General features: G+C 44.6%; 3 protein-coding genes across 3 annotated transcripts in view; 2 read left to right on the top strand and 1 right to left on the bottom strand.

Annotated features, from left to right (window-relative positions):
- Nucleotides 1-265: 265 nt before the first annotated feature.
- Nucleotides 266-1,942, top strand: LOC108102034 (solute carrier family 35 member G1). The gene is made up of 2 exons (XM_017206654.1): nucleotides 266-488; nucleotides 545-1,942. Exon 2 carries the CDS (start codon nucleotides 595-597, stop codon nucleotides 1,636-1,638), a length of 1,044 nt encoding a protein of 347 aa, XP_017062143.1. The 5' UTR covers nucleotides 266-488; nucleotides 545-594; the 3' UTR covers nucleotides 1,639-1,942.
- A 217-nt stretch (nucleotides 1,943-2,159) lies between these two features.
- Nucleotides 2,160-17,157, bottom strand: LOC108102032 (nucleoporin NUP159). The gene is given in 10 exon segments (XM_043209253.1): nucleotides 2,160-2,458; nucleotides 2,526-2,748; nucleotides 2,908-3,170; nucleotides 3,266-3,376; nucleotides 4,834-5,584; nucleotides 6,029-6,118; nucleotides 6,239-6,362; nucleotides 12,942-13,590; nucleotides 13,592-14,191; nucleotides 17,113-17,157. Coding segments are annotated over 9 exon segments (2,817 nt in total). The 5' UTR covers nucleotides 13,997-14,191; nucleotides 17,113-17,157; the 3' UTR covers nucleotides 2,160-2,257.
- Nucleotides 2,376-17,576, top strand: part of LOC108102033 (trichoplein keratin filament-binding protein) — a 31,074-nt gene continuing 15,873 nt past the window's right edge. Inside the window, exon 1 of the mRNA XM_017206652.1 lies at nucleotides 2,376-2,484. The gene's annotated coding sequence lies outside the window, so the exon portion shown is untranslated. The remainder of the gene's footprint in view (nucleotides 2,485-17,576) is intronic.

Here is a 17,576-nt window from a genome sequence, read left to right as displayed (position 1 = left end):
AGCTAGAAATAACTGAAATTTGAAATTCAAATTGACAAAATATATCCAGTTAAGAAACAAGTAACGTGAGCATAAGCAATAAAAAGCAATTTTAAATTCCGCAGTATTTTTGTAAAAAATAATTCTTTTAATATTTAACTGATTTTAATAAAATAAATATAAGTGTAATTGGAAACAAAATAAGTGAATTAATAGCCGAAGGAATACCATTCTTTGTTTCACACATAATGACAGTCTGGCAGCATTGACGTTACGGTAAGTTCGTTGGCTGGCAGCACTGGTTGGTAGGCTTTTCCGAATCGCCGTTAGCGAAAAGTTTTCAAATGTTTAATTAAATGTAAACTTCGCGGTCAAATAATGAATAAAACTCTGTAAAACGGGTGGCGGGGAAACGATGTGTGTTTGAACACGGCGTAAAAATTGGAGGAAGACAGACACAGAGCGTAAATAAAGGAAGGTAGTCGAAAAAATCGATTTTTTTCGTGCAGGTGAGACACTGTTAGACACCCTCGCACACACACACTAATGCAAGGTATTTTTGCAGGATGCTGTTTTAAAAGGATCTATTAATAGGTTGTAGAGAAGAGCCCCGAAATGCCGGAAAACCTGGAGCTGCAACAGTTCCAGGAGGGCGCCCCGCCCCCAGATCCCGCCCCCCGTTGGTTGGAGCGCCTGCAGCGTCGATTGGGCGCCAATTGTCCATACTTGGGCATCCTGCTGGCCACGCTATCCTCGCTGTTTTTCTCCCTATGCTCGGTGATTGTCAAAGGACTGGTTGATGTGAACCCCATGGAGCTGGCATCGTTTCGATTTGTTGGTGTCCTACTGCCGGCTCTGCCCATCCTGATTTACACCCGACAACCGGTGTTTCCAGAGGGCAAGCGGGTAATCCTGATGCTGCGCTGCTTTATGGGCACCACAGGGCTTATGCTCAGTTTTTATGCCTTCCGGCACATGCCACTGGCGGATGCGAGTGTGATCATCTTCTCAACGCCTGTTTTTGTGGCCATATTTGCGAGGGCCTTCTTGAAGGAACCTTGCACGCTCTTTAATGTGTTAACCATAAATTTAACTTTGGTCGGAGTGGTCCTGATAACACGACCGCCCTTTCTCTTTGGAGGTTCTGGAGAGAGCGAGGATGTTTCTGGCAAGACTTACGACATTTGGGGACCCGTGGCCGCCATATCATCCACCCTTTTCGGTGCCAATGTGTACATTCTGCTACGTGCCCTGAAGAACCTGCACTTTTCCGTGATCATGACGAATTTCGGAACAGTTGCCCTGGTCTACACACTAATCGTTTGCGGATCCATTGGAGCGGTTTGCTGGCCCAGCTGCGGACGGGATCGATGGCTGGTCGTTGTGCTGGGCGTGTTCAGCTTCCTGGGACAGATCCTGCTCACCCTATCACTGCAGATCGAACAGGCTGGACCGGTTGCCATTGCTCGCTGCGCGGACATTGTATTCGCCTTCATCTGGCAGATGCTGTTCTTCGGGGAAACGCCCACCGCCTATTCCCTGGTGGGTGCCGTGATGGTAATTGGATCTGTGGTCCTGACGGCCCTCAAAAAGTGGGCAGGCACCCTGCCACGGGAGTCCTCGCTGAGGAAACGATTTAGGCTCATTCTCCTGGAATAGAGGTTCCACTTCAGTTAAAGATGTTCGCGGTTTCTCCCCGTCTTGTCATCGTTCTCACCTAATCCCCGCCAGCATTATCAGCAGGCACCACACCAGTTCATTCATCATAGACTTAACTTATATCAAGGCTCAGATCGTAGTTTAATCAAAAGAATTAAGAAGGTACGCGTGATAACCACTCCACTCATAAGAAAATACTCGTAGTACGTGTTTAGTTTAGCCAATTTCGCCGATTTGTTGTTTTGTACATTGTTATACATGCTTAACATACGATAATAAATACAACTTATGATTAAAACAGCAACATGTTATAATATAAATGTTGTTTTCGAGTGCATATTGCCAAACTTATCTTTTTAAGTTTTTGTTAGGGCTCGTTTTTTATTCAATAAATTGGCGCCATAAAAAGTGTGACCACAGTTTATGCAAATAAAAAAATACTGCTATAAACGGAGGTTCCGAAAATATACCACACATGTCCTTTTAATGTTTACTTTCCCCTTTCAGTTTGGTCACACATATTTTATGTTTACGTTTTTATTGTTTATATTCTCGAAGCACACACACTCGAAAAACAGAGCAAGGAACGGAAACAGAAACAGAAAACAGACTGTCAAGATTAGAAGCCCAGATCGGCGATAACCGCGTCCAGTTCGTCCTGCAGATTGGTGGCCCGCGATCGCACCTGTACAATTTGATCCTGCAAATTGTCGACGTTCGCCTGGAGCAGCACGTTGCACTTCTTCATCGCCGCGAACCGGCTTTCGTGCTTCTTCACCCGCGGCTCCACATTCGCCTTCTTCACGGAGTTTGGAGAGTCCTGCGGGATACATTCACAAAGTTCAGGTAAGTGGCTTAAGCCCAGAGCTATTCCTTTGTAAACTTACCTCCGGCTCGGACTCGCTGCCCGTCTCCGCCTCGCTGGCCTCCGAATCCGACTCCTCGGACTCGTCGTCAGACTCCTCCTCTTCCTCGCTGACATGCTCTTCCTCGGGCTCCTCCTCGTCCTCGTCCTTTTCTTCGCCGTCCACGTCGTCCTCGTCCAGTTTCATCGAGGCGGCCATCTTCTGCACCTCCTTTTCCAGCTTCTTGAACTTTTTGTTTTCCTCCCTGCGTTTAAAAAGGGATTTAATTAAAATCACTTTCATATAAACTTGGTTAACATTTATTGTCAATCACAGATTTTCTAAACCGCTTAAAGCCTAAGCTTTAAATTTCAGTAACTTGTTCACATCTAAAATTGTTGAATCTCCAAAACTCTTTACTTACTTCAGAATAACATGGTTCTTCTTCATGGCCTGCTTGAGGGCATCCTTCTCCTTCTTGGCCGCCTCCTCCTTGACCTTCAGTTTCGTTAGCTTGCTGCGCAGGATCTTCAACTCCTTGCCAGAGCGTCGTTCCCTGCGCTCCACCTTCTTCTCTTCCGGCTCGTCCGGATCGCTTTCACTGATCTCTGGCTCCAGTTCCGGCGAGCTGTCCCTTCCAAAGTTGGCATCGCTGGGCCGTCGTGATCCGTCCAGGGAGCCACCGCCCTGGGATTGCAATCAATCCAGAATGCATAACATTAAAGTGGGGATACAGAGTACGGATTAGTGGGGCGGCATCCTCTGCCAGGATCTGGTGTTACCTGGTGCCGTGCTGCATGGTAGTGGTCGTAGTGGAAGCAATCGTCGTAGTCGTCGTCGTCGTCGTAAGCAAAGCAATTACTAATGTGCGGTCTGTTAGTGCTTGGTGTCGCCTTTGCAAGAGAGCGTCAACGGGTTAATCGGTTAGTTGCTGCAGAGTCGTCTGCGGAGTGCAAGAGCAAAGCTTCCAGGGGCGGAGGATGGGCGGGCTGAGGTTGGGAGACCGGACGTGTCCTTGACGGGTCATATCTCCGCTTGGGTCTGGGTGGAATGGGGCCGAAGGACTTTTTCATGCAATATGGGGTCGCAGGTCGGAAATTGAGTTTTGTCTGCACATGAGATTCTTAGAGTTGCCTAAGATATGTTACCATATATATATGTTTAATAATTAATAAGAAAACTGATTTCTGTCTTCCAAGAATACACATATTTTGCATAAACTAAAGAACTTTGGTTCCTGCTCCATAATTTACAATAAACATCATTCAACTTAATGTACAGAAAATCAAATTTAGCTTAAGGCAATTTAAAACTAGTTTAAATCTTGATTTTTCTTTAATAATACAGCAACCTGAAGCCATAAAATTTGTAAATAAAACCCTAAGCATGTATTTTGGCATGTTCAACATTTATTTTACACCTCTACACTAAAGACTCACAACAACTTTTGCACCTCAGTTTGTTAATTTTTGTGAAAAGTTTATTTTGTTTGGTCAAAAATTGTGTTCAACAGTAAGCATATTTGCGGGCTGAAGGGTGTGTAACCGGACACCTACTGTTCCTTAACTTCTTAATAAATGGCTTACAAAATAGAAACAAAATAAAGTTTGCAAGTGAAGTTGCAAATAAATTTCAAAGTCCAGTTTCAAATTTCAATTTTCGTTTTGTTTTCTGTGATTTCTCTAATCTCAATTTGTATTTTTTTATTTCGGAAGCAGTGGCAAAAATTCAACCTTTTTTTTTTATTCTCTAAAGTTTCAAGACTCCTGTGCAGACCTTATATCAGCAGGTTCTTAAAGCATTTAAAGGAGTTTGTTGGTGTTAATAAAGGAGCCCCTGGGTAATCCACTCCCAGACCCATTCCCGATTTGTGTCAAGTGTTGTCAGCTGATCTGTTTCTCTGGCTACAATGGCTACTAAGGACAACTAAAGGGGGTCTAAGGTGGAGGCTACTGATTGCGGTGGCTTCGTTAGCTGCTCCCATCTATTTGCCGCCCTCAGCGGACGCAGCAAGCCGACGCCGGCGATTCTAAAAACAAGAAAGGAAGACTAGCTTCGGGGTGCGATGCTTGGTAAACCCTCCGCGACATTTTATTTTTAATATGGGTAATGATATAGGAGTAAAAAAGTATGAAATTATCTGAAAGAATTTTTCTTTTTCCGTTTTTCAATTAATTTTTGGTCATATGAATCTGATTTAATATAGATCAACCAATTTAAGAGATTATTTACAATTAATTATTTACAAAAGAGGAAATCCTGCTCTCCCAAATCCAAGTTCTATTCTCAACTGACAACACTTTGAGTGACATCCCATAACCACAATACTCGAACCCAAACCCCAACTAACCTGTAGAGCCGCGGCCAACTTGCGTTCGAGCAACTGAATCTGGCGGCGCTGCTCCTCGATCTCCGTCTTGGCCTCCACGAGCAGCTCGCTGGTGCTCTGGTAGTTCTGCTCCACCTCCTTGGACACCTTGCGTGCATCCTCCACTTCCCGCTTCAGGGAGTTCACGTAGGTCTGTTCGGCGGTGGGCGTGGGATCCATGGTGGCCACAATCACATTCGATCCGTATTCGAGATTCTTTTCGCGCGATTTCTCGCGCTCCAGTTCGGTTTCCAGGGTTCGGATCTTGGCCAGCAGCTTCTTGTTCTCGCGCTCCTGTGCCTCTCGGTTGCGCAGTTCCAAGGCGAGCATCTGCTTGGTGCTCTGCAGGTCGTCGCGGATCTTGTCGATGTCGTCCAGCTCGTCGGGACTCTCCTCGTCAATGGACATGGCCGACACGATGCTTGGACGAGATCCGCCGGCTCCCAATGCCGTGGCACTGGCCGGACCGAGGGCATGGCTGCTGGGCGCCTCGCTCAGCATGTTGATCTTCGACTGGGACTTCTGCAGCTGCTCCTCGATGGTCATCTGGCGACGGAACTTGCGCAGGCCATCCAGCACCGGCTTGCTGCGATCGTTGGTCTTGGTCGGCTTCAGCTTGATGCCGCCCTGGATCTGCTTGAGCAGCTTGTTGTGCGAGTTGCCCTTCTCCGTTTCGTAGATGAACTTGTCGTCCACCTTGGTCATCGACTTGCACGTCAGGATGGGCTGAGATCTGTGAAGAATGAATTGTTATTGATTGCCATTACAGAATGTTTTGACAAACAATTGAAGCAATTATAACTTGTTGTAACAGATGAATTATCTTGCTTAATTTATTTTCATTCAACTTTCTCTTAAACTTGAAAGTTATTCACATTTAATATTTGTTTGCTTACTTTAATCAATTAAAATTTGAATTGGATTTAAACCCTTATTTTAATACCTTTGTCTTCAAACATATTTCTCTACCCTAAGTTTTTCTGTGCGAGTATCTTTTATATCTATCCATTTATTTTGAAATCTCTTATTAACTAGCTGCTCGTTAAGTGGCGTGCTGGTAGTAAATTGTTTAAAGGTTCTCAAGCTGCCGTATTAAATTTCCCTGTCTTAATTCCCCTTCCAATTATTGAGAGTGTTGCAATCGGTAATTACTGCACAGCATGCGGATGGCACCCACCTATCGTTGCAGGCCACATGGCGCAGCTTCTTGCCGCTCTCCACCTCCTTCATCATCTCGGACCAGTCCGGACGCCTTCGGGGTCGTGTCCTGCGAATCGAAGCGAGTCGGAATTATGGTCATCGTGGGGCGGGGGGATACAGGGGGATCAGGGAGGGATTCAGGGGGATCAGGGGTCAGGAGGCAGCAGCAGTCAGGTTATCCACTCACCTGAGCTTCTCGAGAGTCTCCTTTTGGTTGGTGGAGAGCACTCTTTTCTCACCAGGAGCGAGGGGCGGGGGCGGCGGTGGCGGGGCCTTGGGAACCAACGAGGGCAGCGGCGGCGGGGCGGGAACTGCAACAACAATAAAACACGGAGTGTGCACCCAACCGGGTGGCGGTTATTGTCTGCCAGCGGAGAAGCGTAGAAGAAGAAGGCGGGCGGCGGTGGTTTCGGCGGTGCAAGTGGTGCAAGTGGGACCGAGGTTTGGTCGTTGGGCATTAGAGCAAATCGCCGGGCGCGCTGCGTGCACTCGCGGTTATTAAATATAATTTTAATTTAATGAGTTTGCAATTTGTGTCAGTTGTTTGTTGTTCTTTCGGCTCCCGCGGGGCTCTTTGCCTCCACCCACCGGAGAGTACGCCACCCCAGCATTTAGCTGTGCCTTGCGGGCAAAGTTCTTCCATACATATCAATACAGGGCGAAGGGACGAGAAAGGACTATGCACTCAAACTTTAAATTGGAATTTATATTTTGAATTTCTGTAGAGTTTTCAGTAGGTTACAACCTTTTTGATCAAACCAATTCAATTAAAACTGCATTCCATTTTAAAAACTTACAAGCTAAATATTTCTATATAAAATATGTGGTGATTTTTCGATTTATTTAATATCAATAATACTGCGACCTCTATTCAATTGTCCCACATTTATGAACTATAAGCACTTGCTTTGCCGAATAAGCAGAGTTTTACTGTGTTATATTTGCATAACAACACAAATGTAAAGCATTTTCCATGTTCCCTTTAACGATTATGCCCCATTGAGTAGATTTTCGCAAAATCTGGGTTTATTATTTCCGCTTTCGCTAAATATATTTTGAAAGGCGGCGAGTTTTAGTGTGTTTATCTAAACTTTCACTGGGCGTGGTGGGGTGGGGGGTGGTGGGAGCCCAGACACATGGCTGTCTCTGTCGGAAGTTGCAGCAGAGATTGAAAAGTTAGTGCCTGCCTCCGCTGCGGCCGCGTCCTCGGCCTCGTCCTGAATCCTGGACCTGGCTTTGATGGTGTTTTATTGCCTTAACACCATTCAATTCGGCTCACTGCGGGGGCGGGTTTTCTGCACCAGAGGTGGCTCCAAAGGAGGGGGGTTGAAGAGGGGGTGGCACAAAACTTTGATTGCATTTTTTACTTTGTCGGGTTTCGCTCGACTGGGTTGCCCCACTCACTAGCTATGGGTTTTAAGTTAGTTTAAACTCTTCCAGCTTGGGACCTTTTTCCGCCTTCGCTCTGGTTTTCCGTATCCGCATTCGTGTTCGTCTTGGTGTTCTGTTAACGAGGCCAATTAGGATTGGCAGTGTGTTCGAGACGCCTTGCAGCCAGCTGTTTCTAATAAATTTCCGCTTAAATTGTTGGCCTAACAATCTTTACTTGCCGAGGCAATTCTTCTCTTCTCTTCTGTCGTCCTCTCAACTTTTTTTCTTTGTTTTTTTTTGTTACGTCGAGGTCGTTTTGTTCTCCTTGGCCTCGTAATTAACAATTGAAAAAGTTGGCCAGTTTCGATTTGTTTCCAGACTCTCTCTCCCTCATTCACACACAGGCATATATCAAAATTTTCTTTCTTAATTTTTTATCGAATACTTTGCATTTCTTCTGCTCTTCTCTTTCCGCCTGTTGTTCAAAAAAGTGTAAAGTCAAACAACAAAGGGATGAGGAAAAACAATGAAGGCACCGCCGAGTGATGAAAAGCTGACAAATCTGTTAATTAGCTTTGTTTGAGTGAACCCCGGCTGACAGGAGGTGGGTGCTGGGTGGTGCTTGGTGGGTGGTGGTTGGTGGGTGCTTGGTGCTTAGCGAGTGGGTGGTTGGGCAAGCCAAGGCCATTCCTGGCTTTATCCTTTGTCTGAGCTCCAGTTGAGACTACCTTCTCCCTTTTTCGGTTCTCGGTTCTCGGTTTTCGGTTTTTCGGTTTCTCAGTTTCGCCTGGCTGGATCTGCACTTAATCTTTAAGTGGTTGGCTGCCTTTTGCGGTGCATTAGTATCCGAACCACCTACCGACAAACCCCTCAACCTGAGAGGTGGGACAACTAAGGGAGGTGCGGCGGGCGGGCGGGCGAGGTAATGAAACTAATCCGAACTCGTGTTCCTTTACTGAATAAAATCAGAGCAAACGAGCAACTTGATTATTGTCTAGAGCTCCTTCACCTCCTGCCACTGGGATCCACTGCCACCGCTGCTCATGAATTTTCCCCGAAATCCCCGCCGATGTCTGCATGTTAATGAACTGCTTTCGGGAGAGCTCTGATTAAAATACGTGGTCAACTTTTGGACAGCCAATTGAGGACGCGTTTAGTGAGTTGCGCTTAATTCGGTTTAGTAATTTATGGACAAAGGCGCTCCCCTTAGCCACTAAACCCCACTAAACCCCTCCCCCTCCCCCTTCGCCGCGTGGAACCCCTGGCAGTTATCCTAAATCAGTGCCAAACAAAAGTGGAGGCGAGCGAGAAACAAAAGAAAGCAAAACAACAAGAACAACAACAACAACATCAACATCGGGCGACGAGGAGGAATAAAGGAGCAGGAAGGAAGGGTGCCGGGCAGATAAAAGTCTTCATTCATTCATGTCGACAAAATTATTTCTTATTTAAATAAAAAGCAAGCACTGCCACTGCTGCGCTGCTTTGGAGTTGGGTGGCTGGGTGGCTGGGTGGTTTTCCGGGGAGCTCCGAAATGATGCTACCCACTTAATAAACCGCAAAGCCCGCACTTACGACGTCGCAGAATGAATAGCGGGGTATGTAAACATAAATTTTGCGAGCTCACTCTCGGTGGTGGTGCTGGTGGCACCCTGTCCCTCCTTTATAAAGAAGCCCCTCTGGCTCATTGTGTTATCATCAGCAGAATATTCTATGCATGCACAAATGTTGCCGTTGTCATTGAATCAACTTGGAGTGTAGAGTGTGCCGAGTGCCTTCAAAAACCGAGGGAAAAGGGAAGGGAACCTGCCACTGGGTAACTGGCGTTGGGTGACGGGGATTGGGGAGTCCTGTTTGGTAGTTCGGGTTCCTGGTCATGGACTGCTGCCTGCCGCCCGATGACTGACTTCCCAGCTTCCAGGCTCCGCTCATCCATTGTCTGCCGGGGCATGATGGAGCACCGCTCAGTCAGCTCATATATTTCACGGTGGAGAGCGGAAGGGAGTCGTTCCCCCTTCCAAAAAGCTCCTCCGTATGATTAGCGTTTCTGACTTGGCCAAAAGGGGCTAGCTGGGATTACATGGGGCTTTTGGCAACTATTTGGAACCCCATTAGCTCGGAAATTATGCTGTTGTTGGTAGCACCCCAAGAATGGTTAGCATTTTCACAGCAGTTTTGCTTTCGGAAGGGAATTATGATTTCATTCATGGTGGATAGGTTTTCAAATAGGTGGCTTCCCCTTTTTCATGGTTTTGGGTTTTAAATCTACAAAATCCGCTTTCGTATTAAACGGGCTGTTTAATTTTTGTTTCGCTCCTTAAGGGATTCACTTTTCTGCATTTAGATCTAATAAATGTACACTTTCTGTGTTAAGTTGTTTTACTTAGAAAAAAGTTTTCCTTTCAAAACGAATCGGTTTTGTTCTGCAACATTTGTAAACAGCAAGTGGAAACCGCTCTCCAAATAAGTTATCATCATGTTTTGCGGCTTAATTTGTTTATGAAACATTTTTGAGGTTTCCGCTCAACGGTTACCCTCATTTAATCCTCTTTGCGCCTCAGGTGATGGGCCTTAAGTCCAATTAGAAAATTCAATTTCAATTTGGATTTGTTCTGGCATCATTTGGGGGACACTAATCCAATTATGCAGTCAACCATTTCATTGTCGCCCAGTATAATTATGGCCAACAGCTATTGGCCAATATTAGCCGGGTCTATGCATGTGTGTGTGTGTGTGAGCTTTGAACAATTTCCTTTTACGTCATTTTGACCAGGCTATTTCTAAATTTGAAAAAGCCTAATCATCTTTTATGCATCGCTGGGTGGGACACACACACAAAAAACCAAAAAGAAAATCACCCTCACCTATTGAAAGTCGACACATTTCTAATGACGGGCAATCTACCCTCCCACTCCACCACCCACCGCTTGACCCTGGGAAACCACGCGAAGAAAGGAGAAAAGGAAACAAAAAAAGAAGAAAATAATTCCCAAAAAAAAAAAGAAAAAAAAAGAATAAAGAACTGGGCGCAGCCGTTACATGTCTTGAATCTACACACGCATACATAGAGATGAGGCTCATTTAAATAAAAGAAAATATTTTTTGTCCTGCCGCTTTTTTTTTCGTCCTTTGAAGAAGACATTCGAGCCTTTTAAGAGGGGAACTTGCGGCCAGCGCCGTCTTTTATTTCGTTTTGTTTTTTAGTGGCGGATATTTGAATATAAATGGCGCATTTAGTTAGACTCTATCAAGCTCATTCCCATATATCTTTGGCAGCTTTCGGTTCGCCCCCAAACCTCTGTGGGCCCCTCGGAAGATTCACTTCCAATTCGAGTCCGAGTTGGCCTTTTATCATTCGATAGTTGCGAGTTTTTGGATGGCAACAAAACTTAGGCAACCAGAACTCTGGTCGCCCGTGACCGTGTGCCTCCTTTGCCATTCCTCATCTGGCTTTAAAACATTCCATTTTATGTTGTAGTTTTGACAGAATGAGCAATAATCATGAATTTTGTCTTAGACCATAAAAAAAACTTCACTCCAGTCGGGGGGACCCTTCCTCTCAGGATTTCACCCGAACACATTAAATAAATGTTTCGCCTTCTCTTCCTTGTGGCCTTCTTCGCTGCTCCCTTTTTCTTTCGTTTGGTTTCTTTTTTTTTATTTTGATAGGGTGACAGCTTTAAAAAGGACAAACGTTGCTCTGTTTTATTTTTGGCGGACATCGTTTTTTGGTCATTTTATTTAGTGACCTCTTTGGCCAGGCTCCGCCTCTTCGATCCTTTTGTTTGTCGGTCAAGATTAGGAGGCATTTGCGGTCACGTTATTGCCCACTGATTAGGACGAGGACAAAGGCAAGTTAACTGCCTCACACGTAGTCCTTTCCCCAAACCCATTTGCCCAGGTCCTAACGAGCTTTTCACTTCATTTTAGTTGCCTGCCCCCAGGGGGAAAACTCGAGGCCTGCCCCACGGGCTGCGTTCTGCAATTCAATTTCTGAGGCCAGGTGACAGCATACTTATGCAACTTTTGGTTTCTTTGTCTCTCAAAAGAGCCTGCTCTCCGGCCGCTTTGCCGCCAATTGAGCCCAGCCTCGCGGCAGGAAAGTCCATTACAAAATTACAACCATCTCAGGTGGAGTGTGTGGCAATAAATACGGAATTAGAGAACATTTACTCTCGCATACCTTTGTGCTGTTTGCCCTTCCAAAAGGGGCGGTGGGTTGCGTCTACCCGGAAAACGATATGAAGCCCCCGAAATAAAAGCCCACTCACAACTGCAGGCAGGAAAACACTTTGCGCCTCTTTCGGCTCAATGCACAACACTCACTAAAATTTAATAAATAAAAAATGATATTTATATTGCTTTATAGCCTTGTTTTCCACACTGTTCCTTCGTTGTTCTCGTCCCTTGTCTGTGTGCGCTTTGTGGTTTTTGTTTGGGCGAAGCATTTTGATGAAATATTTTTTACACATTCATTTCAAGTATATAAATTCCCATATTCCTACATGAATGTGTGCCCCGCTGCATACAGACACTTGCAAATCGTACATTTTCCTGCGTTTTTATAAATGAGCAGACAGCGATGTGAGCGACAGGTAACAGACATTGATGGCAGCGTGAGTGGTACGCTTCTCAGTTGAAAATAAAGGATGAGAGTTGAATTACTCTACCGCTTCATCGGAAAATCGTATTTTAATATTTTGCACACTGTTCTCACGCTTTGTGTCAGGATTTGAGTAGAGTTTAAAACTGAAGAAAAGAGAGTATCTTTAACATACAATTCTACTGCAATACGACTAAATGCTAGCATAAAAGGTATACACGGCGTATGAGTGATGCTCTCAAAACTAGATTGAAAATCTCACGAACGGTTTACATGGCGTATGAATGATGCTTCTAAAACTAGATTAAAAATTCCTGTGTCAACAAAAACCGACAGGTCTTCGGGCGTTTCAAACATTTGCTAATTAAGTAAAAGCATTTTATAAATGGTTGATAAATTAAAGAATAATTAGAGAGGCTTTTGAGTGAGCACTTTCATTGAAGGTTATTTATACATAACTTATACGCCCCGTGAAACGTGTAGAAAATCTGTTTGTGGAAACTCTTCACAAAAGGTATATATTAAATATGACACACATCGCTCGGAAAGAATTTCTCACGTACTCATCCCCAATCAGATGATATTTTTTGCTAATATCGCTCATACGCCATGGTGACGCATTATTTGTTTGGTTTGCTGCGCTCCCCGTGGCCTTGCCTTCTGGCCAGGGCCGACGAAAATCGTAAAGGCGGAATGCGAAAAAAAATATAGAATATATATCCCAACACAGCTCTCTTGCCCCAATCGTAAATCAAAACATTTCTGGTTAGACATTAGACATTAAAGAAGCAGGGGCGAAAATTTACAGCGCTTGTTGAGTCGATCCATTCGCAGAGGTTAATCGGGTTAATCCAGTCGGGCATCGGGTTAGGTTCCATCACTGGAGCTCCGGATCGAAAAGAATCGGACAACTTACCATTCTTGATGCTCGCCTCGCGCTTTAAGGACGCTTTGCGCAGGGTCTTGGTCGTGAACTCGGGCTTGGGCTCCTCTTTCGGCTCCTTGAGGAGCTCATCGATTTTGGGTACCTTCTTGAGCACCGGCCGGATTTTGGCCAAATCATCGGTGCTCTTGCTGGGCAGCGGCTTCTCCTCGCGCTTCACGTGCCGCAGCTTGGGCTTCTCCAACTTGAAGCGGCGCCGCCTGTCGCGCTCCTCCTCCGTTTCGCCCTCCTCGGCCTCGTCGTCGTCCTCGGTGGCCATCTTTTTCAAGGACTTGTCCCGCTTGACCACCACGCTGCGCAACTTGGGTTTCTCCATGGTAAAACGTTGGCTCAACTCACTTTCCGGTTCCGGCTTCTTGTTGACGGTGGTTGGACGCAGTTGGGCCGCCTTCTTCACATGCTCGGGCACCTTCTCGTCCACGGTGGTGTCCTCTTCCTCGCTCTCCTCCTCCTCGGATTCGCTCTCCTCCTCGCTCTCTTCCTCTTCCTCCTCCTCGGACTCGGTTTCTTCCTCGGTCTCCTCCTCCTCCTCGCTCTCCTCTTCCTCGGAGGACGATTCAGGTGGTGGTGTCGGCTCCTTCTTCTTCTTCAGCGCCGAAGTGGTGGCCACGGGCTTTTTTGAGACCCACGGTGGGCGCCGCTTTCTTGACAGGCTCTGGCGCTTTCTTGGTGCTCACCGGTTCCGGCGTCTTCTTGGCCGCTGCTGTGGTTACTGAGGATTTCTTGACGGGTTCCGTCACCTTTTTCGCTGGTTCAGGGGTCGAGGTTGTTTTCTTAGCGGCTGCCGTGGTGGCTGCAGCGGCTTTGGGCTTGGTCACAGTCGATTTTTCACCATTTTCCTTTGTCGCCGGGGTGCTGGCCGTTGTCGTTGCTGTTTTCTTGGCCCAAGGTGTGGCGCTGGGCTTTGTGGTGCTGCTGGTGGCAGTGGTGCCGCCGTCGTCCTTTACCCATGGCGGGCGGAATGTGGTGCGTCCGCCGGGTGCACTACTTGCACTGCTTGTCCCCGAGCGGGGCGTCACGAACGGCATTTCGTCGCTGCTTGAACTGCTTGCGGTCCTCGAGACTTTTCCCAGCTATTTCCTCTGGTGGTTTGTTTTTTTTCCTCCGTTGTTATTGCTATTAAATTCTCCAGGGCCCGATGTCGTCGCCCGTCTATTCGCACACTCTTTTTAAATAATTTGCCGTGAATTCTTTGCTTGTTTTTCCCGTTTCTCTTGGCTTTGCTGCTGATGAAAACACAAAACTTTGCACATTAGCACCGTCGAGGGAAGTTGTCCGAAAAAGTTCTTTCATTCAGATTTTCCGTTTTTTTCGCGTTTATTTTTCTATTTGTTGTTTTTTTTTTATATGCCTCGCCTTGATAATTCTTTTTTACGCGTATTTTTGTTTCTAATAGATTTTTATGTATTTTTTCTGCGCGAATTTGTTGCTGGGAATTTTATTCGTGGTCCGCTGCGGACGATGAGCAACAGCTGTTTGAGTTATTTTCAATCCGATTCAATTCATTTCAATTCGTGTATATTTGGGTATGTTTCATTTTCAATGTTATTTTTAACTGAATGCGCTCATTAGCTTTGCTTGTTGTTCTTGTTGTTTGTGCCGCTTTTTCAACTAAGAGACAGAATGTAGGCCTTTGTGTCATAGTCATGGACAGGGACATCCATGGATGCCGAGTTGCAGGAATATAGGGAGAATATAGCAAAGTTGGGGATGTGAACGAGCACAATGCATCAACAAATCCCAACTGAGTGGAATGCTTTTGCAGGCGCTCGCAAAAACAGCAACAGTTGCAGTCAAATATGTAGTCCAAGTACATATGTTTAGATTAAAATTAGTTAGCAATATGATTCAGTCGCCTATTTTTCACAATGGTGTCTCATTTTTCAATAAACCAAAGCTCATTTAATTTCAGGCAAAAATAAATAACGAAATCCTATAATGTTTTAGCATTTGCAAAAGTTTAGAATTGCAACAGCTTTGGAATATGTGTTTACAAGAAAAGTTTTAATAAATGAATATTTACATTTGTCCAAATGATTTTTATTTTGAATGTGAAAAACTGTCTAGCAAACATATTGTGCCATTTGCTGGACTACAAAATTTTTATTATAAGCCATAGAAAGCTACAACATTTAAAATGAAAAATAGAAGCCGGAAAGTTTCTGATTACAGCAAACTGTAATTATTTTGCTTATTCTATAAAGTTAAATCCTTTAGAAATTCTTAATGAAAATAAAGTGAGGAATAATTAAAGAATTTTATTTAAAGAAAGTCAGTTCTTTTTCTTACAAAATGAGGACTCTTGTTTTTCACTTTGTAAGCATAATGACCTATTTTTCATGAAAATGTAAACAACATTTTTAACTTTCCCTGTTCTAATTGAAGGAAGGCAAAAACGAACAGTTTTTGTTTAACTTTTCCTGCTCTAATTGAACGAAAGCAAAAACGAGTAATCCTGTTAGCAAGTCTCTGCATCATTCGCTGACCACTACTATTTTGACCGCAACTGTGCCGCGTGAATGTCCAGCTAAACGCCTGCGTATGTGTGTGTCCGTCCGTCTGTCCGTTCGTACATATGCACTCCAATAAACAGCACAAACAACAACAAACGGAGCCGAGTGTACGGGAATAGAGCAACAAAAACAATAACAGAAACGATTTGCTCTGCCACTGGCTGCGATATGTAAAAGGCGAAAATATTTAATTTTAGGTTCTTTGTGCCGCCGAGAGTGGAAAAAAGTAAAATGAAAAAAACAAAGTGAAAGAGACAGGCGGCGAGAGAAGCGCCCAAAAGTGGGAGAGACAAAACGGAACCAAATCGAAAGAATAAAAGGAAACATATCTCTGGCGCTTTCGTCTTTCGCCTTTTTTCTCCATCCATTTTGTTCTGTGTTATTGTTGCTTTTGTTTTTATTCAACTGGCTCGTTTCACAAAGTAGACAGCAAAACGTACACAAAACTGGGTGTATGGAGGAAAAAAAGGCCAAAAAGTGGGGGCACGTGGGGGGAGGGAGAATGAAATCCGAATTCGTTTCATTCCATTGCCATTCCATGGCTGGTCCAAAACCATCCATCCCCCCACCGCCCCCACTTGGTCCCGTATTCATTTCAATTCCTCCCGTTCGGGGCGATTGCAAATTTTTTGGCCGGAGCGAGGAACACTTTCTCGGTCTTTCCTGCATGGAGGCGTTAATTAAACATGACATGCAAATAAAAATTATACTTAGAAATACAGTCGGACTTCCACGGGATGAATTTTTCTGGGACAAAGTGTCCCCCATTGCAATCATTTCTTGTCAGTTTTGTGTTTTTTAGGGATATTTATTTTTAAGCTAGGAAAAGAACTATTGCTTAAATGTTTTTCTAGTGCTGTTTTGAAAATAACTGTTTTGAATAATAACAAATGCTTTTAGTTTTGATAAATATCAAGCCAAATCTGAATGGAATTTATTAGTGATGTACATTTTCAACCAAATTGTAACGCTAGTAACAAAATAAAAACAAATATGTATGCTAATAAGCTCTATTAATTATATTGAGTACTTTAAAGATACGTATCTTCAAAATTCTTGGTAGTATTGGTTTAGGGAAGTACGACTGTTTTCGAGCCATGAAAGAGAATGCCAGAAGAGAGCCAAATGAAGGCAGTAAAAATGAAATTTCAATTAAAATTGTTAACGAGACTGGCTAATTTGACTTGAAAGTTACGCCGGAATCGTGTTTGAAATGGCGACTAAGAGCGAATGTCCGGCCATATTTCATCCTAAGATTGCCTGTCAACAAAAGTGTTTAAAAATATCGCGCAGGATGTATTTTGGGAACGGGCCATTCATAAGGCCCCTCCAGAGAGATTTATTAGATCGATTGGCCAGTGACAAGAGCTGAGCGAAGCGCTTTCGCAATTTCTGCGCATTTCGCAGCCCAAATGTACACGAATATGTGGCGGTGCCATATATTTTTGGATATTTCACGGATTTTTCGGATTTTTATTATGTGTATTAATTGGTTCATTCGTTCGCTGCAGTTTTCGTTGCACGTTCGCGTTGTTGTACTATATATTTTGTATATATATGTTTGTACTCTATTTGTGTGCTTGTTGGGTCAGACACCCGCACACCACCACAACCGCAAACACCTCACACACACACGAAGAGAAACACTAGCACCAACACAGAAGTGAATTTTTCAGCAGCGAAGGCAGCAGCGCCTATGACGGCGTTTTAAAAACTAAATTCATACATTTTCCAACGGCACGGCGATGCCTGAAAAATTTGAAAATTTTCCCACTTGCTCTCGAGAAAACACCTCGCTCTTTTTTGGGATTCCGTCGCTCATTATCTCTTTTCATTTTTCGGGGAGAGCAAAATGAAGTGAAATGAAAATTTTTGTTGACCGACAGAGGAATATTTTTAGCATCATTTTCGATTTCAGCAAGGCAAAAGGGGAATGCAGAGGGGGTATGGGCGATATAGCGGATCCGATTGACCTTACGGCAGGTGCAGTTCAATGGAATTATTAATAACCAACGATGTGTTGGCCCACTTCAAGGATGCGGCCACCTCCGCCTTTAAACGACCCCTCGTCAACCGCTCATTAGGCGGCTCTTAT

This window comes from Drosophila ficusphila, unplaced genomic scaffold (assembly GCF_018152265.1).
Source record: "Drosophila ficusphila isolate 14025-0441.05 unplaced genomic scaffold, ASM1815226v1 contig_791, whole genome shotgun sequence".
Classification (NCBI taxonomy): domain Eukaryota; kingdom Metazoa; phylum Arthropoda; class Insecta; order Diptera; family Drosophilidae; genus Drosophila; species Drosophila ficusphila.
The sequence above is the reverse complement of the archived record's forward strand: the minus strand, read 5'-3'. Positions and strand labels throughout refer to the sequence as shown.

Coding starts and splice junctions, on each gene's coding strand:
- LOC108102034 (XM_017206654.1), top strand. CDS start 595: ATGCCGGAAAACCTGGAGCTGCAACAGTTCCAGGAGGGCGCCCCGCCC.